The sequence below is a fragment of the Otolemur garnettii genome, unplaced genomic scaffold (genome assembly GCF_000181295.1).
Source record: "Otolemur garnettii isolate 467f Iridium unplaced genomic scaffold, OtoGar3 scaffold00004, whole genome shotgun sequence".
NCBI lineage: Eukaryota > Metazoa > Chordata > Mammalia > Primates > Galagidae > Otolemur > Otolemur garnettii.
The window spans coordinates 681,892-698,910 of NW_003852399.1; the positions used below are offsets into that span (position 1 = coordinate 681,892).

The 17,019-nt window shown below is 41.7% G+C and overlaps 1 protein-coding gene across 2 annotated transcripts in view; it reads left to right on the forward strand.

The window, feature by feature from the left end:
* The window catches only part of ADCY8 (adenylate cyclase 8), a 251,173-nt gene that overhangs the window by 222,826 nt on the left and 11,328 nt on the right, over positions 1 to 17,019 (forward strand). For both annotated transcript variants that reach the window (XM_003782340.2, XM_012810007.2), the window contains 3 exons: positions 958 to 1,036; positions 7,176 to 7,334; positions 14,641 to 14,787. In XM_003782340.2, the coding sequence (XP_003782388.1) occupies positions 958 to 1,036; positions 7,176 to 7,334; positions 14,641 to 14,787 (385 nt within the window). The remainder of the gene's footprint in view (positions 1 to 957; positions 1,037 to 7,175; positions 7,335 to 14,640; positions 14,788 to 17,019) is intronic.

The window sequence follows — 17,019 nt, forward strand, 5'->3', positions numbered from 1 at the left end:
AAAAAAAAAAAAAAAAAAGATGTAAGAATTAAAATGGTGAGAGCAATAGTCCCCAGTTATAGAATTGATATAAAGATTAAAAGAACTAATAAAAGAATTAAAACAGTGTTTGACTCATAGAATTAATATGACAATCTAAGCACCAAAGCACTTAAAGACTGCCACATAGCTCAGTAAGTTCCCACCTAACAAGTATAATGTGGGGGTAGCTAGCACACTTCCTGGGTGAGGCACTCAACTACAACTCAAATTTTACCTTACAAATGCAAACAACATAACCTAATCATATATACCTTCATATTAACCTCAATTTTTTTAAGTTAAAGCCTTACATTTCTAAAAGTATTATGACCTTAACAAACGAAATTGTAGAAATAATAAGCCTGAAAAATCTAATGATAGATTAAAGTATCACATTAATGGACCATTTTGTATTATGTAAAATTATAGTACCAAAAATATGCTTGTAAGTTTATTTTGTTACTTATTGTATCACAATTGCCCATATTATTTCATAAGTAATAAATTATTTTTAAAGAAAAAAAGAGATTGTCATATAGCAAACATTTATACACACACACCAGTCTCTTAAATAGGATATCTTAAAAAGTAGGGGGATAGTTGTCTTCACATGGGTTTTGTGAAGGGGAAAGTATAAAGGCTATTCAAGTACAAGACTAGAAAATTGCTCTTCAAGTACAAGACGTTACTATCAATGTGAGTCCACCTACTCTAGGACCACTTTTATGGGGTATGTCTTGGGTAACCTTTAGGGTTCAACTGGTTTCTAAATTAGCTGATGTGCAAACCCTCATAACAGCCCTTGTAGTGTAGTGGGTGCTCAAAAAATATTTGTTCCCTTCATTTTGCATCACTCCTTCCTGAACCTCAGTTTACTAGTGAGTGTCCATGGATATTAATAACCACACCATTATTTTGCCTTTACTCTTCCAACAGAGATTTCCTGGGGACCAAGGAGGCATCACTGCTGCTGATGGCCATGTTCCTCCTTGCCGTATTCTACCACGGACAGCAGGTAATCTGACATTTTGCTCTAACTGCTCCCAGGTAGCTGGTTATTTCCTGTTGCCATAAAACTGGCCAAAAAAGCTTTGATTGTTCTTTGCAGCCAGTGAGAATTAGCTGCTTGCAGGAAGTGGTGGTTTTTAATGAATCAATTCCTAATAAAGACCACTTAATGAAAAACTAGGCTGGAGAAGATGACTTGGCCAACAATGTGGTTTTAATGCCCTCTAGGTACATCTCTTTCAAAGAGATCATTGTCCTAATTTAAAAAATAAATAAATAAGCCTTTGATTGCTGCGTGGGGCAAACTGGGATCCCTCCCAATTCTGTTGCCTGGATAAAATTGCAACTATAGAAGATGTGTGCTGTATTAGGTAAAAGTTCAGGTCTGAGAGTCAGCTGATTCTGGATTCCAATCCCAGCTCTTGCTCTCAGCAGTACATGGCTTGGCCTAATATTTGTCTCCTTGAGTCTCAGTTTCCCAAACGCTAAAATAAAGTAGCAATTCCTAAATAGATCTGTTTTGAAGAATCATTTGTGTGGTGCCTTGAAAGTATACAGGAAAACCTTCATTACTGATTTATCTTAATTAGATAAAATGCCTGCCATATTGATTCTACTGTCTCTGAGCTCTACTCTTTAGTAGGGTCTAGAAAGGTCACTGTGGGCATTACTGTATAAAACCCACTCCTGGTCCAGTCTTCTGGAGAAAATTGGGCTCTAAATAATGCGAAACTCCTATATATGGAGGATATTTGTCCAGAAGTTAGAGAAAGGAGATTATTCTGGATGAAAGCATCCTGGTAGGCTTCACCCAGGAGGCCTTCCCTGCTCTCAAACCAGTAGGACTTCTTCAGGTAGGCTCCAATCCATGAAGTTCATCACCTGGGGAGATTTAACCCCTTCTTAGAAACCAGTCCCTGCCAGCCTCACCCATCTACCCATCTGCTCTGGATCCCAGTCTATCTTTCTTTGGTCTGTGTGCACTTCAAAAAGCATAACCAGAAAAGGAGGAAATCAAAACAAGAAGACTGTCAGCCAGAGCTGACAGAAATAGAAACGTATCACTCAAAGTCACCATGGAAACAGGGAGGTAATGCAAACAGGGATGAAACAGCCAAAACCCCCAAGAACTTTTATATGTAAAGTTATTTGTAAAAAAGGATGGCAAAACGCAGTTGACAGAAAGACTGAATTAGAAAATTGGCAAGTGAAGGAAATAGGGGAGAGTTAACATTTATTGAGTTCCTACTACACGCCTAGCACTTTCCCTCTGTTATCTCATTTAATCTCACCTACCATCTGGGAATTATTATTCCAGTTATACAGGTGATGAAAGCAAGACTATTCAGCTAGTACATGAGAGAACGAGAATTCAAATCCAGTTTGTCTTCAAAGCCCACACTCTCTACTTCCCTAGAACAAAGATGTCTGCACACTAACACAGTGACCCAGGGCATTCAATTCTGCACTGTGGCCTTGACTTATTCCTACATTTTGTCTGAATTTCTGATGAAACATTAAGCTCAATGTCTAAATATAGTTATTTTAAGAAACCTATCTTAAAGATTTTCTGTTTATCTGAAAGAATTGAGGTCTTGTCCACCATGTCTTGATGGCTTCCATTTATAGGACGGAACTCTTTAGTCTGACATACAAATCACAATCCATTTGAAGGCTATGGAGACAGACTCAGAGGGGCCATCAAATAATAAAAAATTAGGCTCATTCTGTCACACAAGACTTAAACTGACAAATGAGAAAACCCCAGAAACAGATAAAAGAACAAGTTCAGGGTGAAGGTCCTCACTTTGTAATAAGAGTATTTATGTCTTCTTTTCATCTTAAGGAATCACTTTGTGCCTTATCTGTGCCCCTTTCCTCAAAGTGGTATACTGCTAACATTTTATCCAATGTATTCTGTTTTGTATTAGTCCTTGGGAAAATAGACAACCTAATTGTATTAAGATTATGTATAAAGTAAGAGTATATTAAGTGATTAGTAAGGATCTGTGCTATTGGGATTAAGTGACCCCTGATATTTTTACCTTCTATTTCTAATACTCAAAGGCTTTGAAATTACAGAACCACATCCCATAACTGTAGCAGTACACACATAGGCTTTGGAATTTAGCAGGTAGTATTGAGACCCCAACCCTGCCACTTTAGTAGTTATGTGACCTTCAGCAGTTTACTTAACTTTCTGAGTCACGGCTCCCTTACCTGCTAAACAGGTGTAATAGTAACAGATTCTACTTCATAAGGTTGTTATGATGTTAGAGAACATAACTTATTCCAATAGCTTACATATATAGTAAGTGCTCAACAACTATTAGCTATTAATATTTGACTTTAAAAATAAGCCCATGACACAAACCAGGCAAGTATTGTTAACTATCTAATCCCAAGACAGGAGAAGAAATTCAAGTCCCCTGAAGTCAGAAATTCAGTAAGAAAAGCCAGACTGAGACAGAAATCCAATGCTCTAACTTTTAGCTCTAGCCTGTGTCCTGCCTTTGCCAGGGCCTCCCTGTGACAGAGGCAGCATTCTGCAGGACTGCGTCACTTCAGGTGTCTTCTATCTATAGCATCCTTCTGGGCCCTATTCCTCCTGGACCAAGCCTGCCCACTCCTGGGCTTGCTAACTGCTTCTACCAATTCCCCTGTATGACTCAGAGGCCTTCTATTTTTAATAAAGCTGAATAATGCCCATTAATGCCTGGTACGCAAAAATGTCCAAAGGGAACATGTATAATTATCCATCTCCAGAGTGATAGACATACCTGAATAATTGGGAAATTTCCTTTTGCACATATGTGGAAGCCATATGCCAGACACTCCCTCCTCCAAGACAGGTGAATGTTCTGAACATTGGAGAAGTGCCTCCCACCTCATGCCAGATTCAGTCTCAGCCCTGGAAGCTTGGGCTTTGCCTTGCTATCTCCATTTGTGGCAGAGAGAGCCACACTTCCACATGGGGACAGAGACTAATAAGGTCATGTCTCTAGTCACTTATGTCCAAGTCTGACAAAAACAGATACCTGGAATTGTATGGCTTAGAATGAAAGACCCAGACCTTGGCACCAAATATTCTTGTTGAGTCCCAGAAACTCCATCCTGAAAACAGGGGGCCTGGAGAGAGTCAATCTCCCAGAGCTATCATTTCTTTACATGTAAAGTGAAAAGAATAATAGTTATCTGTCAAAAGGTGGAGAACTTTTGATATGAGAGAATGAAGTCATGTGTGCATATTATAAGTTTTAAGAGTCATGGCTGTCAGTCAAATACCCTGGGACCAAAGCCAGCCTCTTTGGACCCTAGGAAATAGACTTCACCTTACTCTGCTTCCATGACCTCACCTGTGAAATAGACATAATAAAGCACCTACTTTGTTTAGTTGTAAGATTAAATGAGCTTACATACATAGTTAAACACTTAGAACAGTGTCTGGTCTAAGGCAAAAGCTTATTCAGCTTCAGATAGAACTAGGTGGGCACCTTGACAAAACGTATGAGCAACAGATATGTACCTGTCAGTTTTTCATATTGCCGTTCCTTAATGGTTTGATAAAAATAAGGAGAGTGCACTTCCACTTCAGCTGACATTTCTTGAACAAATGCTGAAGAATTTTTACTTTTAAAAAATCAATGTCTATGTCTTTCATATGCTTCACTTTTCTCTCCATCTGCACTGGCCACCTGTGTTGAAATGATCTCTTTCCTTTGGTTGTCCTCCTGTCACCATTCAGCTATAGGTAAATCAAAGGCAGGGACTGAGTTCCACACATCTTCACATGCCCAGCCCGTAGCATACGGTAGGTACAATAGATTTTAAGTAAACTGAGAAGGAAAGCTTTCTCTCTGTGGCAGCTTCATAACATGTGGTGCGTACCTTCATGAGACTTGCTTTGCCAAGAGATTGTACTGCACTTGAACTAGATCATCTTTTCAGGGCCATGTCTTAGGTACAGTTACCTGCAGCCACCAAAAGGTGAATTGTGTTTTTGTCTTGTAACTGGAAAATGCTTACTAAGTCAACAACAGCCTTCAGATTCTCTACTCATGTTTGAGTTGAATTCAATTAGATGAGGACACTTCAACAAGAGAAAGATGAAAAATCATCTCATGCTTCGACCAAACATGTTTTAACAGGGTACTTTGTTTGGAAAAAAATACTATCCTTCAACTTGGCAAACCAAAACCTGATGCTCTTCAATCTAGAGGGAGAAAAAAACAGCTTTGTTCTTAAAGTGTCATTATGAATTTGTGCATTTTAATATATTGGTTTAATCTATTGCAATTATTCTCACTAAAGCTGCAGTTGCCGTGTATTTGACAAGTGGGAGCCTATTCAAGTTATATTTCCTGTCCTTTTAACTTAACTGTGATCTTTGATAACTTCCTCATTTCTGACATAAAAAAAATGTTCTATTAGCCAGACATGGTGGTGTACACCTGTATTCCCAGCTACTGGAGAGATCAAGGCAGAAGGATCACTTGAGCCCAGAAGTTCAAGGTTGCAATAAGTTATGATGATGCCACTGCACTCTAGCCAGGGTGATAGAGACCTCGTCTCAAAAAAGAAGATATTCCAGACTTATACATTTTCTGCCCCAAACTTCAGCCACTTACAGAAAGATTGGGGATTATTTTTGTAGGAATTGATATTTAGAAACCACAGTCTGGACCCTGGGAATGCTCACTGCTACTCAGTTGTCATTGTTTCTAGGACTTGATTTCAGTGGGTGGAGCTAGCAAATGGCTAGCATCATGAGTTCATAGTGTGATACTTCCATTTCACACTGAGGACAATAGGCCTTGGGCTTAATTTTATCAACCTTATATCTGTACTTCCTTTTTCCCATCCCAAGAAATTCTAGTTTAAATAAAATCAATATAATTACTCAATTGCTTTCCCTTATGATTCACATATAATAGTGAAAGAATAATAATACAAATGTTCCCACCTACAATATGACTATTGTAAACAGTTTTGACATTCTTTATGAGCTCTGTTTATCCTCAGGGTATTCTCTCCCAGAATGCATCATTAAATTGTTATGTAAAAAAGACCTAGTTCTCTCTGTGTTGGTTCATTTGTTAAGAAATCAGACTATAGAGTTCAATTTCGAATTAAGTTCAAATCCTGGCTTCACTGCTAACTCGAGTGTGATCTTGGTCAAGTTTTAACTGTATTTGCTTTCATTTCCTCATCTATAAAATATGCATATAATAATACCTTCCTATTAGGGCTGTCGTGTGCATTATTAAAGGATCAAATATATGTATATTGCTTAGAACAGTGCCTGGCACACAATAAACATCTCCTAAGTATTAGCTAGTTTCTTATAACCTATGTATAACTCACTTGTTGAGCCAACAGACAGTGGTTGAGCACCTGCCCTGAGCCCACGTGTTAGTGCATAGTGAGCGTATTAGCAGGCTCAGGCTGCCATACATGACAAAACACCATAGACTAGGTGGCTTAAACAACAGAAATGTATTTTCTCACAGTTCTAGAGGTTAGAAGGTTCAAGATCAAGGTCCACCAGGGTTTGGTTTCTGATGAGGGCTCTCTTCCTGGCCTTCATATATTTCCCTTCTTGCTGTGTCCCCACATGGCCTGTCCTTGGTATGTGCACGTGGAGAGAGAAAGAACCGGCTGTCTGGTGTCTCTTCTTATAAGAACTATAATCACAGCATGAGTGGCCCTCATGAGCTCATCTACCCCTAATTATCTCCCAGAGGGCCAAAACCACCACATGAGGGGTTAAACCTTCAACGTATAAATAGGGGGTGAGAGATGAGCATCCAGTTCGTAACAGTAAGGGTATAACATAGAACTTATAACTCTGACTGTCCAGGAGACGACACAGGCATCTTCAGGTAATCACACAAACAAGTATAAACTCACAGGCACAGTAATGCCGGGAAGAGCAGGCCCTGCATCCCGATGAGATCTGCTGCATTCCTTCTGGTCACTTGGCTTCAGACAAAATGCCTCCCAAAATATCTAGGTACAGCTATGTTTCATCAGTGGAGAATTCCAAAGAAGACTTCCTCACCTCCTAGACATGTGTGCCTAAAGCCCATACCTTAGAAGTTCACCTGTTTCTTCTCTTTCTTCTCTTTCTCTGCCATGAACTGCAGCTGGAGTACACAGCCCGCCTGGACTTCCTCTGGCGAGTACAAGCCAAAGAAGAGATCAATGAGATGAAGGAGCTGAGGGAACACAATGAGAACATGCTCCGGAATATCCTGCCCAGTCACGTGGCCCGTCATTTCCTGGAGAAAGATCGAGACAATGAGGTGAGCCAGGCTAGTCCAGGAGGAGGGTGGTAGGGGTGAGCTGTGTATGGTTGTCCACATAGACCCCAGACTCTGGGAGAATTCCACTCTCCTCTCATGGTACATGAGAATGAAGACTGTACCCACCATGTGGTGCCTGGCAGCCCAAACCACCCAACACTGTGAAATTCATACATGGCCTCCCCTGGCCTCAGTTAGCTCATCTATAAGATGGGTATAATAAGGTCTCCGCTGTGAGACAAAATTGGAATTTTAAAGTTTCATATATGTATGCATGTATTTAAAATATATATAAATATATAAATGTGTATGTAAATATATTTAAATACATGTAAATATATATGTATATCTTCAACAGTTCCACTTCTTGGTATATACCAAAAAGAACTGAAAGAAGGATCTCAAAAAGATATTTGTACATCTAGCAGCATTATTTACAATAGCCCAAAGGGAGAAGCAACCCAGATGTCCACTGATGAATGAATAAGCAAAATGTGATATATGCATACAGTAGAATCTTATTCAGCCTTGAAAAGGAAGGGAATTCATACATGTTCTGTAACATGGATGAACTTTGAAGACATTATGCCACGTAAAATAAGCCAATCACAAAAGTACAAATACTATATGTTTCCATTTATATAAACCACTTAGAGTAGTTGATTTCATAGAGATAGGAAGTAGAATGTGAGTTAGCAGGTCCTGAGGGAAGAGGAGAAAGGAGATATCATTTCTTCATGGGTACGGAATTTCAGTTTTACAAGATGAAAAGAGTTCCAGAGATGGATGGTAGAGATGGTTCCACAACAATGTATATGTACTTAATACCATGAAACTACACATATAAAGTGGTTAATATGGCAAATTGTATGATATATATATTTACCACAGTTAAAAATAATAATACATGTTGTATATATGTGTGTATATGTATGTGTGTGTGTGTATATCCATATAGAGAGATAAATACCTACATCTAGATCTACATAGATAGGTATATTCTTAGAACATTGCCTAGTATATAGCAGATACTCAAAAATACTCTTTTCACTTAAAATTATTTTGTCTTATTACATTATGCTTAAAGGGTCACCAGGGAAGATAATCCACAATCCTGAAGTCTGAAATTGAGGTGCTAGGTGGCTCCTGATCCCTCTGGGGGGGGGGGTCTAGGGAAGAATCTTTCCTTGCCTCTTGCAGCTTCTGGAGCCCCAGGTGTTCCTTGGCTGTGTCCACATTAACCCTAATCTCATGGCTCCACATGGCCTTTCTTTAAAGAACATGGGTCTTCTCTTCTTCTTTTAAGGATACCAGTCATATTTAGGGCCCATCCTCATCCAGTATGACCTCATCTTAACTTAATTACATCGCAAATCTCTGTCTCCAAATAAGATCATTCTGACATTCCAGGTGAACGTGAACATCAGGGGGATACTGTTCAGCCCACTATAAGAATGAAAGGTCTTGTGGCAAATGATGTGGAGAGAACTCTTGGCTGGGGCATGGTGGTCAGGCCTAATGGGCCATGGTCAGGTTTGGGCACACTGTTACATGGAATAGGAGCCTTTGGAAAGTTTTAAGCATAACATAGTTGATCAGCTGCCAATAGAGAGTTTATAGGAGGGCTATAAGACCAGACCAGGTTGGACACCCTGAAATAACCCATGTATGACCCCAGTGATGAGGCCCAGGACAGTGACAATAGAGATAGAGAGAAGGAAATGGCTCCAGATACCTTTAGGGGGACAGGATAATTAAGCTGATGCAGGTGGTAAGAAAGGAAAAAATTCAAACAATTTGGCTCACCCTCCAAACTCCAAGGGGGAGTAATTCAAGAGGGAAATAAAGGTGCCTTTGAACGCCTAAAGGGGCATTATCACAGGAGAGGCCTTGGCCTTACTCTGAGAGACTCTTGAGGGATGACCTAGGACTATGGACAAGCCCACAAAGGACATCTCTTGGCTTTGTGTCAGGGGAAGCTTTACAAAGATAGAGCCACCATACTATCTAGTCCCCATAAGACTGTGAGATCAGCAGGGCAGGAACCACATTGTTCTTTGTTACTACTAGTCCTTTCGGCATGATGTGCCTCCCTGTAGCTCCTGCTCATGAAAGGTTTGTGGATGGACTGTAGTAGTGAGATCACTTGCTGGAGCATCAAGTGGGGAGGGCTGATCCCTTGAAGAGGATGCCACAGAGGCAACACGTATTTTCTGGGAAGTGGCCCTCATACAGCCCTGCCAATATTAGATTTTCAAACCAAGCTAATTAAGGGGTGAAAAACCCTTAGAACAAATGTTACAAACCAGAAGACCTAAGACAAATCGTTCCAGTGAGCCAGTTGGCTTAGACATGGTTAGTTGGTTGATTTGCTTATTTAACTTATAAATGTGATGCCTCTAGGCATAGAACAGGCTCTCCAAGTTATCCATCTAAATCCTGCTGCTTGTGTTACCTGTAGGGCCCCTGAGACATTTGGGTTTGTGACCCTTGCATTAGGACTCTAGAGGCATAACTAAGAGAGAGCTGTGGGTCCATTTTCCATCCAAGTCATACAAAAAAGACCAGTGGAAGAAAGGCCAAGGGAGTGAGCAAACAGATGGAGTTTCCCAGAATTGGATTCAGGTCTAGTATCCTCAAGGTCCCTAAGGTCAGTGGCTTTGTTGCAAGAGCTTCTTGACACAGCCACAGAAGCAGAGAGTCAATGTGCATCATCTGTGACCACCAGATGGAAAAGATGAAACCTCAAAATTAAAATCCAAAAAGAAATGTGAGAAAATCTGCTTTTCAATCAAGACACAAAAACAATGAGATATTTGGAACCAGGGGAAGAGCAAGGACATTTTGATTTCATCCTAGAAGGAAGGAAACCAACTGGAGATACATGCCAAGACTCCAGGTCATCCACTGTCACTCAAGTCAGGCCCCCACTGAACAGAATAAATGGCATCCTCAGCCTTAAACATATGTATAAGACATTTCCCATGAAAAGTCATCAGGATTATTTGGGACTTTATAAACATTTAACACTCAGTGAGGATTAGACACTGAACATGGTTATATTGCCTAGAGAATGTTAACATCATGATGAAATACCATTAGTTGGACACCTGCTGCATACCAGGTACTGAGATAGGTAATTGATGAAAATTATCTTTCATTTCATTGACACCTCAAGAGGAGAGTTGTCAGCTCCCCATTATTGATGAGAAAAGTAGGGCTCTAATAGGTTTGTGACATACCTCACTTTCTTTATGCAACGCTATACTCAGAATCCTGTCTCTCAGTTTTCAGAAACACCAATATCACCTTACAATGCAGCTACTCACAGTGCCCCTGGAGCCTCCCTCTGTAGAAAATGATTCCACAGGATGTACTCTAGGAACAGAATGCACAAGTTTCAGCTGACAAAGCCAAATGACTTCTTACATGTAACTTGAGTATTATGTCCTAGGCCAACACAGCCAGTGCCTTGCTTGAGGCCACCGCTGGCATCATTGCTGCAAGCTCAGCCTCTCTTTACTCTGCCTTTTTGAATTCTAACCCCTTTTTAAGGCTCTCCGAGGAGGCATGTGATCCAGTGGGAAAAATCCAAGCTTTTAAGTTAAAGGGACCTGTGTTGAAATCTCAACTCTGCCATTTACTAACTATGTGATTTGGGCCAAGTTAATTAAGTCCTCTGAGCCTGAGTTCCCCAGGTGTATGTAATATACCTCCCTCTAATATACCTCTAATTATACCCCCCTCCTAGGCCCCAGATGTTATTCAGACAAGGAAATAGAGGGAAAGCATTCTGGGCAGAGAGACCCCAATGGTCAAAGGCATAGAGGTGAGATACTGCAGAATATTTGCTGAGAACAGAGAGTAGAAAGACTACAAAGACCCCAGCATGTTACAGAACAGATGGAGGTCAGAGCAGAGGCAACCCAGGTACAAAGGGACTCGTCTTGAAGGGCATTGAAGGACCTTGAGTTTTATTCCATGTGTAGTAAGGAAGTAAGAATTATTATCCACATTTCCTACATGAAAAAAAAAATGAGGCTCAGAGAAGGAAAGAAACCTTTAAATCTACTTCCTCACTTAATTAACAGAGGAAATAATACTAACCTTGCTGAGTTGGGGTGGGAACTAAATTGGGTAAGAACACATTACATGCCCAACACAGCCCTCTGCAAGGCAGCTTCAGTATAGAAAGGTGTATGGAAGTATAGATGCGCTGAAAAGTCCAGTGCTGTCTGCCCACTTCTGGCTCCTCCTCTTACTACCCTCATGCCTATGATCAAGTGATAATCCTTTCTGGACCCCATTTTCTTCATTTTTCTTGTTATGCACAAAGAGTGCAGAATAATACTTCCCAAATTAATGCAATGTGTTGCAACATTTGCATGAGTTATTGTGCATAAACCACTTCAGTGGTACTTAACATATTTTTAGTGTGCACTGAATGTTACCTATTATTTTCAAGAAATGTGAGCCAGCATTATTTTTTCTTCTCCTTCACAGTCACAGCCCCACCTCCTACCCCTTCATTCACCTATTCATACTGCAAGAATTTACTGAACCATGTGCCAGGCATTTTTCTAGATATCAGAGTTAAAGGAAGAAATAAACATTAATAATGCAAGGGGGAGGGGTATACTATAGTGTTGCTCAGGGTACTGTTACAGCACCAAGCTCAGACTCCTAGCTCCAGCTGTGAGTCTGGGAAGGTTATGGGAGACATGGTCTCTAAGTGGTTAATGAAGGCAGAAAACAAAAGTTAGTCTACTAAAGGAGGCTAACTGCATAGAAGGAAGGACATTTCCCACCAAGGGATAAACAGTAGGAATAAAAGCATTTAAGTGTGAAATAGCCAAGTTTGGGTCTTTATTTGGTTTCTTCCAGAAGCAAATCTTGGGATAAGAATTCAAGTGCAGCTTATTTACTTGGCAGTGGCTCCAGGAAACATGGGTAGGAAGGAGAGTGAGAAAGAAAGCAACTGACAAATGGTGCATTATCAGACTAGATACCTCTGTGGGCAACCAGAGCTTAATTCCTAAATCCCTGGGAAATTTGGGAAACTGGTGTAAAATCACACCTCAAAGTTATCTGGCCCAGGGGGGTAAAGGAGCTGAGTACTACACACCACTTCCTGCCAGTCGTTGGCTGAGTTCTGCTCCTAAGGAGCATTAATTTCCAAGTGCTTTCAACCTGCTGCTCAGGTGGGCAGATGGCCTCTTAGTGGCTAGAGAAAAACCTAATGCCAAAAAACACCTGTTCTGAGCCCTGAACCTTAGTTGGGGGAACACTGGCAGGGCACCTGTAGCATCTACCATAGTGTGTACACAGAAGTGCAAATGTTTCCATGTCCCGAAGCACAAGGTCTAACACGAGGAATTGCAGGCAATGAGACTGAAGAGATAGGTGGAGGCTGAGAATTCCGAGGTCAAGCCACTGGCAGACTCAGTGTCTGGTGACCACCCATTTTCTGGTTTACAGATGAGCTTTATCCTGAGAGCAATGGTGAACCAGTGGAGGCTTTTAAGAATGAGAGAGGCATGGTCAATATTCTGTCTTTAAAAGATCAGTCCCTCTGGCTGCAAAGTGAAGTCTTTGAATGGGAAGAGACTAGAGTCAGGAAACTCAGTGGGAGGCTCTCATATTAGTGGTGGAGGAGGAAAGTAGGAAGAGCCTGATAAACCCAGCACAACTTGCTCATGGACTGAATATGGACCTAAGAAGAAAGGGCCAAGGTGAAAGCTTCACTTTGGTGATTTGGCAATGCCAGTTCCACCAAATGAGTTAGAGGATGAAGAAACAGGTACAGATATGGTTGGAGAGAAGATGCATTAGATTTATAGCACTTATAATTTAAGGAGTGTGAGAACAACTCAGCATGAGATGTGGAAGTTTGAAGGCCAAGAATGAAAAATGCCCTGGAGATAGCAATTTAGAAACTGTCAGCATATGAGTTTTGGGAAGGCTGGAAGTGAATGAGATGGACCAGGTAAGTGTATAACCAGAGGGTCAAATAAAGAATCATAGCAATCGCTAACATTTAAGGTGGAAGATAAACACCAGAAAAAGGAATTCTGGAAGGGGCCGAGTGTGATAAAAACAAGGCATGTCAACAAAGCATGGACCAAAAACATGATCTTGGGCACGTTCAACAAACATACCAATCAACAAAGTGTCCAGTAAGACAGGAACAGACATGGATGTGTTGATTCTTCCACTTTGAGGCTGGACTATTCTCAACTCCTGTCACTCCAGCCTGACATGTGAGTGTGGGAACATGCGGGGAGCAAACTAGTCTGAGAAGTTTGGAAAGAATGAAGAGAGACTGACTGGGTGGTATAAACAAGTACCTGTAGAACGCAGGGCAAGTGGTTCTTTTTCTTAGAAGAGATGCTTGGAGGATGAGGAGGAACAAGAAGAGTAGGACAAGAGAAAAAATAATGAAAAAGAGGATCACTGAGGGGAAAGTTGCTGAAGAAGGTACAAAGAGGTCGAGAACTCAGGTAGGAGTATTGACCCTCATCAGGAGAAAGGAAAATGCATTCTCTGGAAATGAAGCAAGAGAGAGAAATGAATATGAATATAGACAAGGGCATGAGGATGGGACAGAAAGTAGGTCACCCACCAAGACCTACAGCTTTCTCAGAGAAGTAGGAGACAGGATCATCCACTGTGAGGAACAGAGGAGAGAGCTGGGTTACGGAGAGTGGTGAAGGTTTGGATCAGCCACTGAAGGGACCAGAAAAGGAAGCTGGCCAAGGACAAAGGAATGGGCCAAAGAAAAGGCCTCCCCGCCTGAGGCTGGAGACCAAAAATTTTTCAGTGGTCCCAGTCCTTACAGTGATGATGCTGTGGTTATGGTGCAATGGACTGAATGTTTATGTCCCTCCAAAATCCATTATGTTGAAATCCTGAGGACTTCGGGAGGGAGTTGATTAGATCATGGAGTGGAGCCCTCATGTAAGACAGCTGCTTGCTGCTTCCACCACATAGGGACATAGCTAGAAGACATCATCTACCACCAGAAGGGGAGTGCTCACCAGACACCGAACTTCGGGTGCCTTGATCTTGCACTCCCCAGCCTCTAGGACCAGAGAAATTTCTGGTGTTTATAAGCAACCCAGTCTGAAGCATTTTGTTGTAGCAACCTGAACAGACTGAGACTGAACAGTGTTGATATAACAGTTTCCCATTTTCCATTTCTCTGCAGTGCCTGTGCATGTGCACACATGTATGTGCAGGCAGCGTCACTGCAGATCCTGACCTCTGATGATGGTTTCTGGCTCTTTCTCTGTGTCTGTCTGTCCAGGAGCTGTATTCTCAATCCTATGATGCCGTTGGGGTGATGTTTGCCTCCATCCCAGGATTTGCAGACTTTTACTCTCAGACTGAAATGAACAACCAGGGAGTGGAGTGCCTGCGCCTGCTGAATGAGATCATTGCTGACTTCGATGAGGTAAACCTAAGCCTCAGAAATTCACATTGACAAGTGGACATCATTGTTGTCATAGTGGCATTTTATTCATTATAAAAATGACCATATTTTGCACTTAGAGAATACCAGTCTGCATTATAAACACAGACATGTACTATCTGATTTAATTACCACAGCGAGCACCTGAGATAAATGCCACTGTTACTCCATTTGGGGCATGAGGAACGGAAGCCTCAGACAGGCTAGGTGACTTCACTCAATGTCACACAGCTAGTAAATGGCAAGAGGGGACTTGGCCAGAGGCCTGTCTGAGGCCAGTGCTATTCGGGCATTGCATCTAGCATCAGAGAAACATTTCTCCATCACAGAAAGTTTCTCCATGTAATGTGTCAAAGATAAAACCATCAGTTAGCATTTGGACAGAGAACTAAACACAAAAATAAACATTCCAGGTGGCAGTTTCCTCTTCTAGGCTCCACGAGTCTAAAGAACATGTTATGTAGGGAAAAAATACTCATGCCACACTTCAGTTCCATTAATAAACATGACAGGAGTGGGTTCTCTCCTCCCCCGCCCCCATCATGAGGGGCACCAGTGCCCGTCCAACTGCTGAGGCCTAAGATGGGAAGCAAGTGACGCATTAAGGAAACAGTGGGGAAGAAGTCACGCCAAGACGTGGGTTCACTGAAGTCTAGCCTCAGACTGATCCCCAAGAAGCTCGGAGCACAAATAGCACCACTGCTCACACTGAGGCCGGGGCCAGGCTTTCGGACACCTGTCTTGGTCAGTCATTGTTGGTTGTGGGCTTCTCTGGTAGAGTTGCACAGCCTCCCAGGCATTTCCAGCAAGGAGGCTCCCGGTGGTCCAGAGCAATTCTCCAAAAGTAGATGCAGCCATGCAGTTATCAATGGCCAACAGGAATGCCTGGAGGATGATGCCATGGAGGGGGTTAGGGGACACCAATAGCATCTATTGCCTCACCCTAAACAACGAGCTCTCCCTCTGGCTACATGTTCTATCCAACTGCCCGGGTCTGTGAAGTCCTTCTTTTTAAAAAACTGTATATATTTATAGCATACAACATGATGCTTTAATATATTTATATATTGTGGAATAATGAAATCAAACTAATTAACACAGCTATCGCCCCACCTACTTACCTACTTACCTTTGTTTTGTCAAGAAAACATTTAAAATCTACTCTCTCAATAATTTCAAGGACACAATACATGTTAGTAGCTACCAGCTGGCCAAGAGATCTGGAGAACAGTATTCCTACCATCTACCAGTAACTGAAACTTTGTACCTTCTAAGTAATATCTCCCTATTCCCATCCCACTTCCAGCCCCTGGTAATCACCACTCTGCTCTCTACTTCTGAGTTCAACTTTTTTAGAACCCACATATAACTAAAGTCATCCAATATTTCTCTTTCCATGCCTGGTGTATTTCACTTCTTCACTTAGCATAATGTCCTCCAGGTCCATCCAAGTTGTCACAAGTGACAGGATTTCTTTTGTGACTGGATAATATTCCACTTTGTGTGTGTGTGAGAGAGAGAGAGAGAGCCATTGACCAGTCGATAGAACCTAAATTGACTCCATGCCTTGGCTGTTGTGGATGTGCTGTGATGAACATGGAAGTGCAGAAGGCACATTGACCTTCACAGTTCTCAGAACTCTCCTTTTTCACCATCAATCCTTCTTTTGCTTTGCTTTGGGCTTTTTCTCACCTGGTCAACTGCAGTCACCTCCTATCTCCTACCCCACCTACATCTCACCCTTAGAAACTACCAAAGGTGGGAGTATATTGTCACATCCTTTTGAAGGATGAGATGTAGAACCCCTCAAGGGCTCCCCTCTGTCAGCTCCTTAGTTGGTAGCCTGAGGCCTTGCACTCACTGTGCAGCCATTGCTCTCACTGCATGCCACCTATCTCCTCTGGTCCTGTGCCATATAACTACTTAAGAGCCAGTAAGCCCACCTGGTTAGGTCACATATGCCCCTTCTGCCTAGGACCATGCTAGCCTTGGCCCTACCCTATCCTCTCTCCCTGGACTCCAAGGTCAACTGAAACCTCACATTTATTTCACAGATATTTCACACATTACTGCTACTCTCAAACCCTTTTCTAACCCTCTTCTCTACCTAGATAAATGCCTGCTCCCTTTTCAATGAAAAACTTACATTCTGTAACAAACTTCCATCACAGAACCTGACACCCTTCAGTACTGGTCTGCAAATCTGCCACCTCC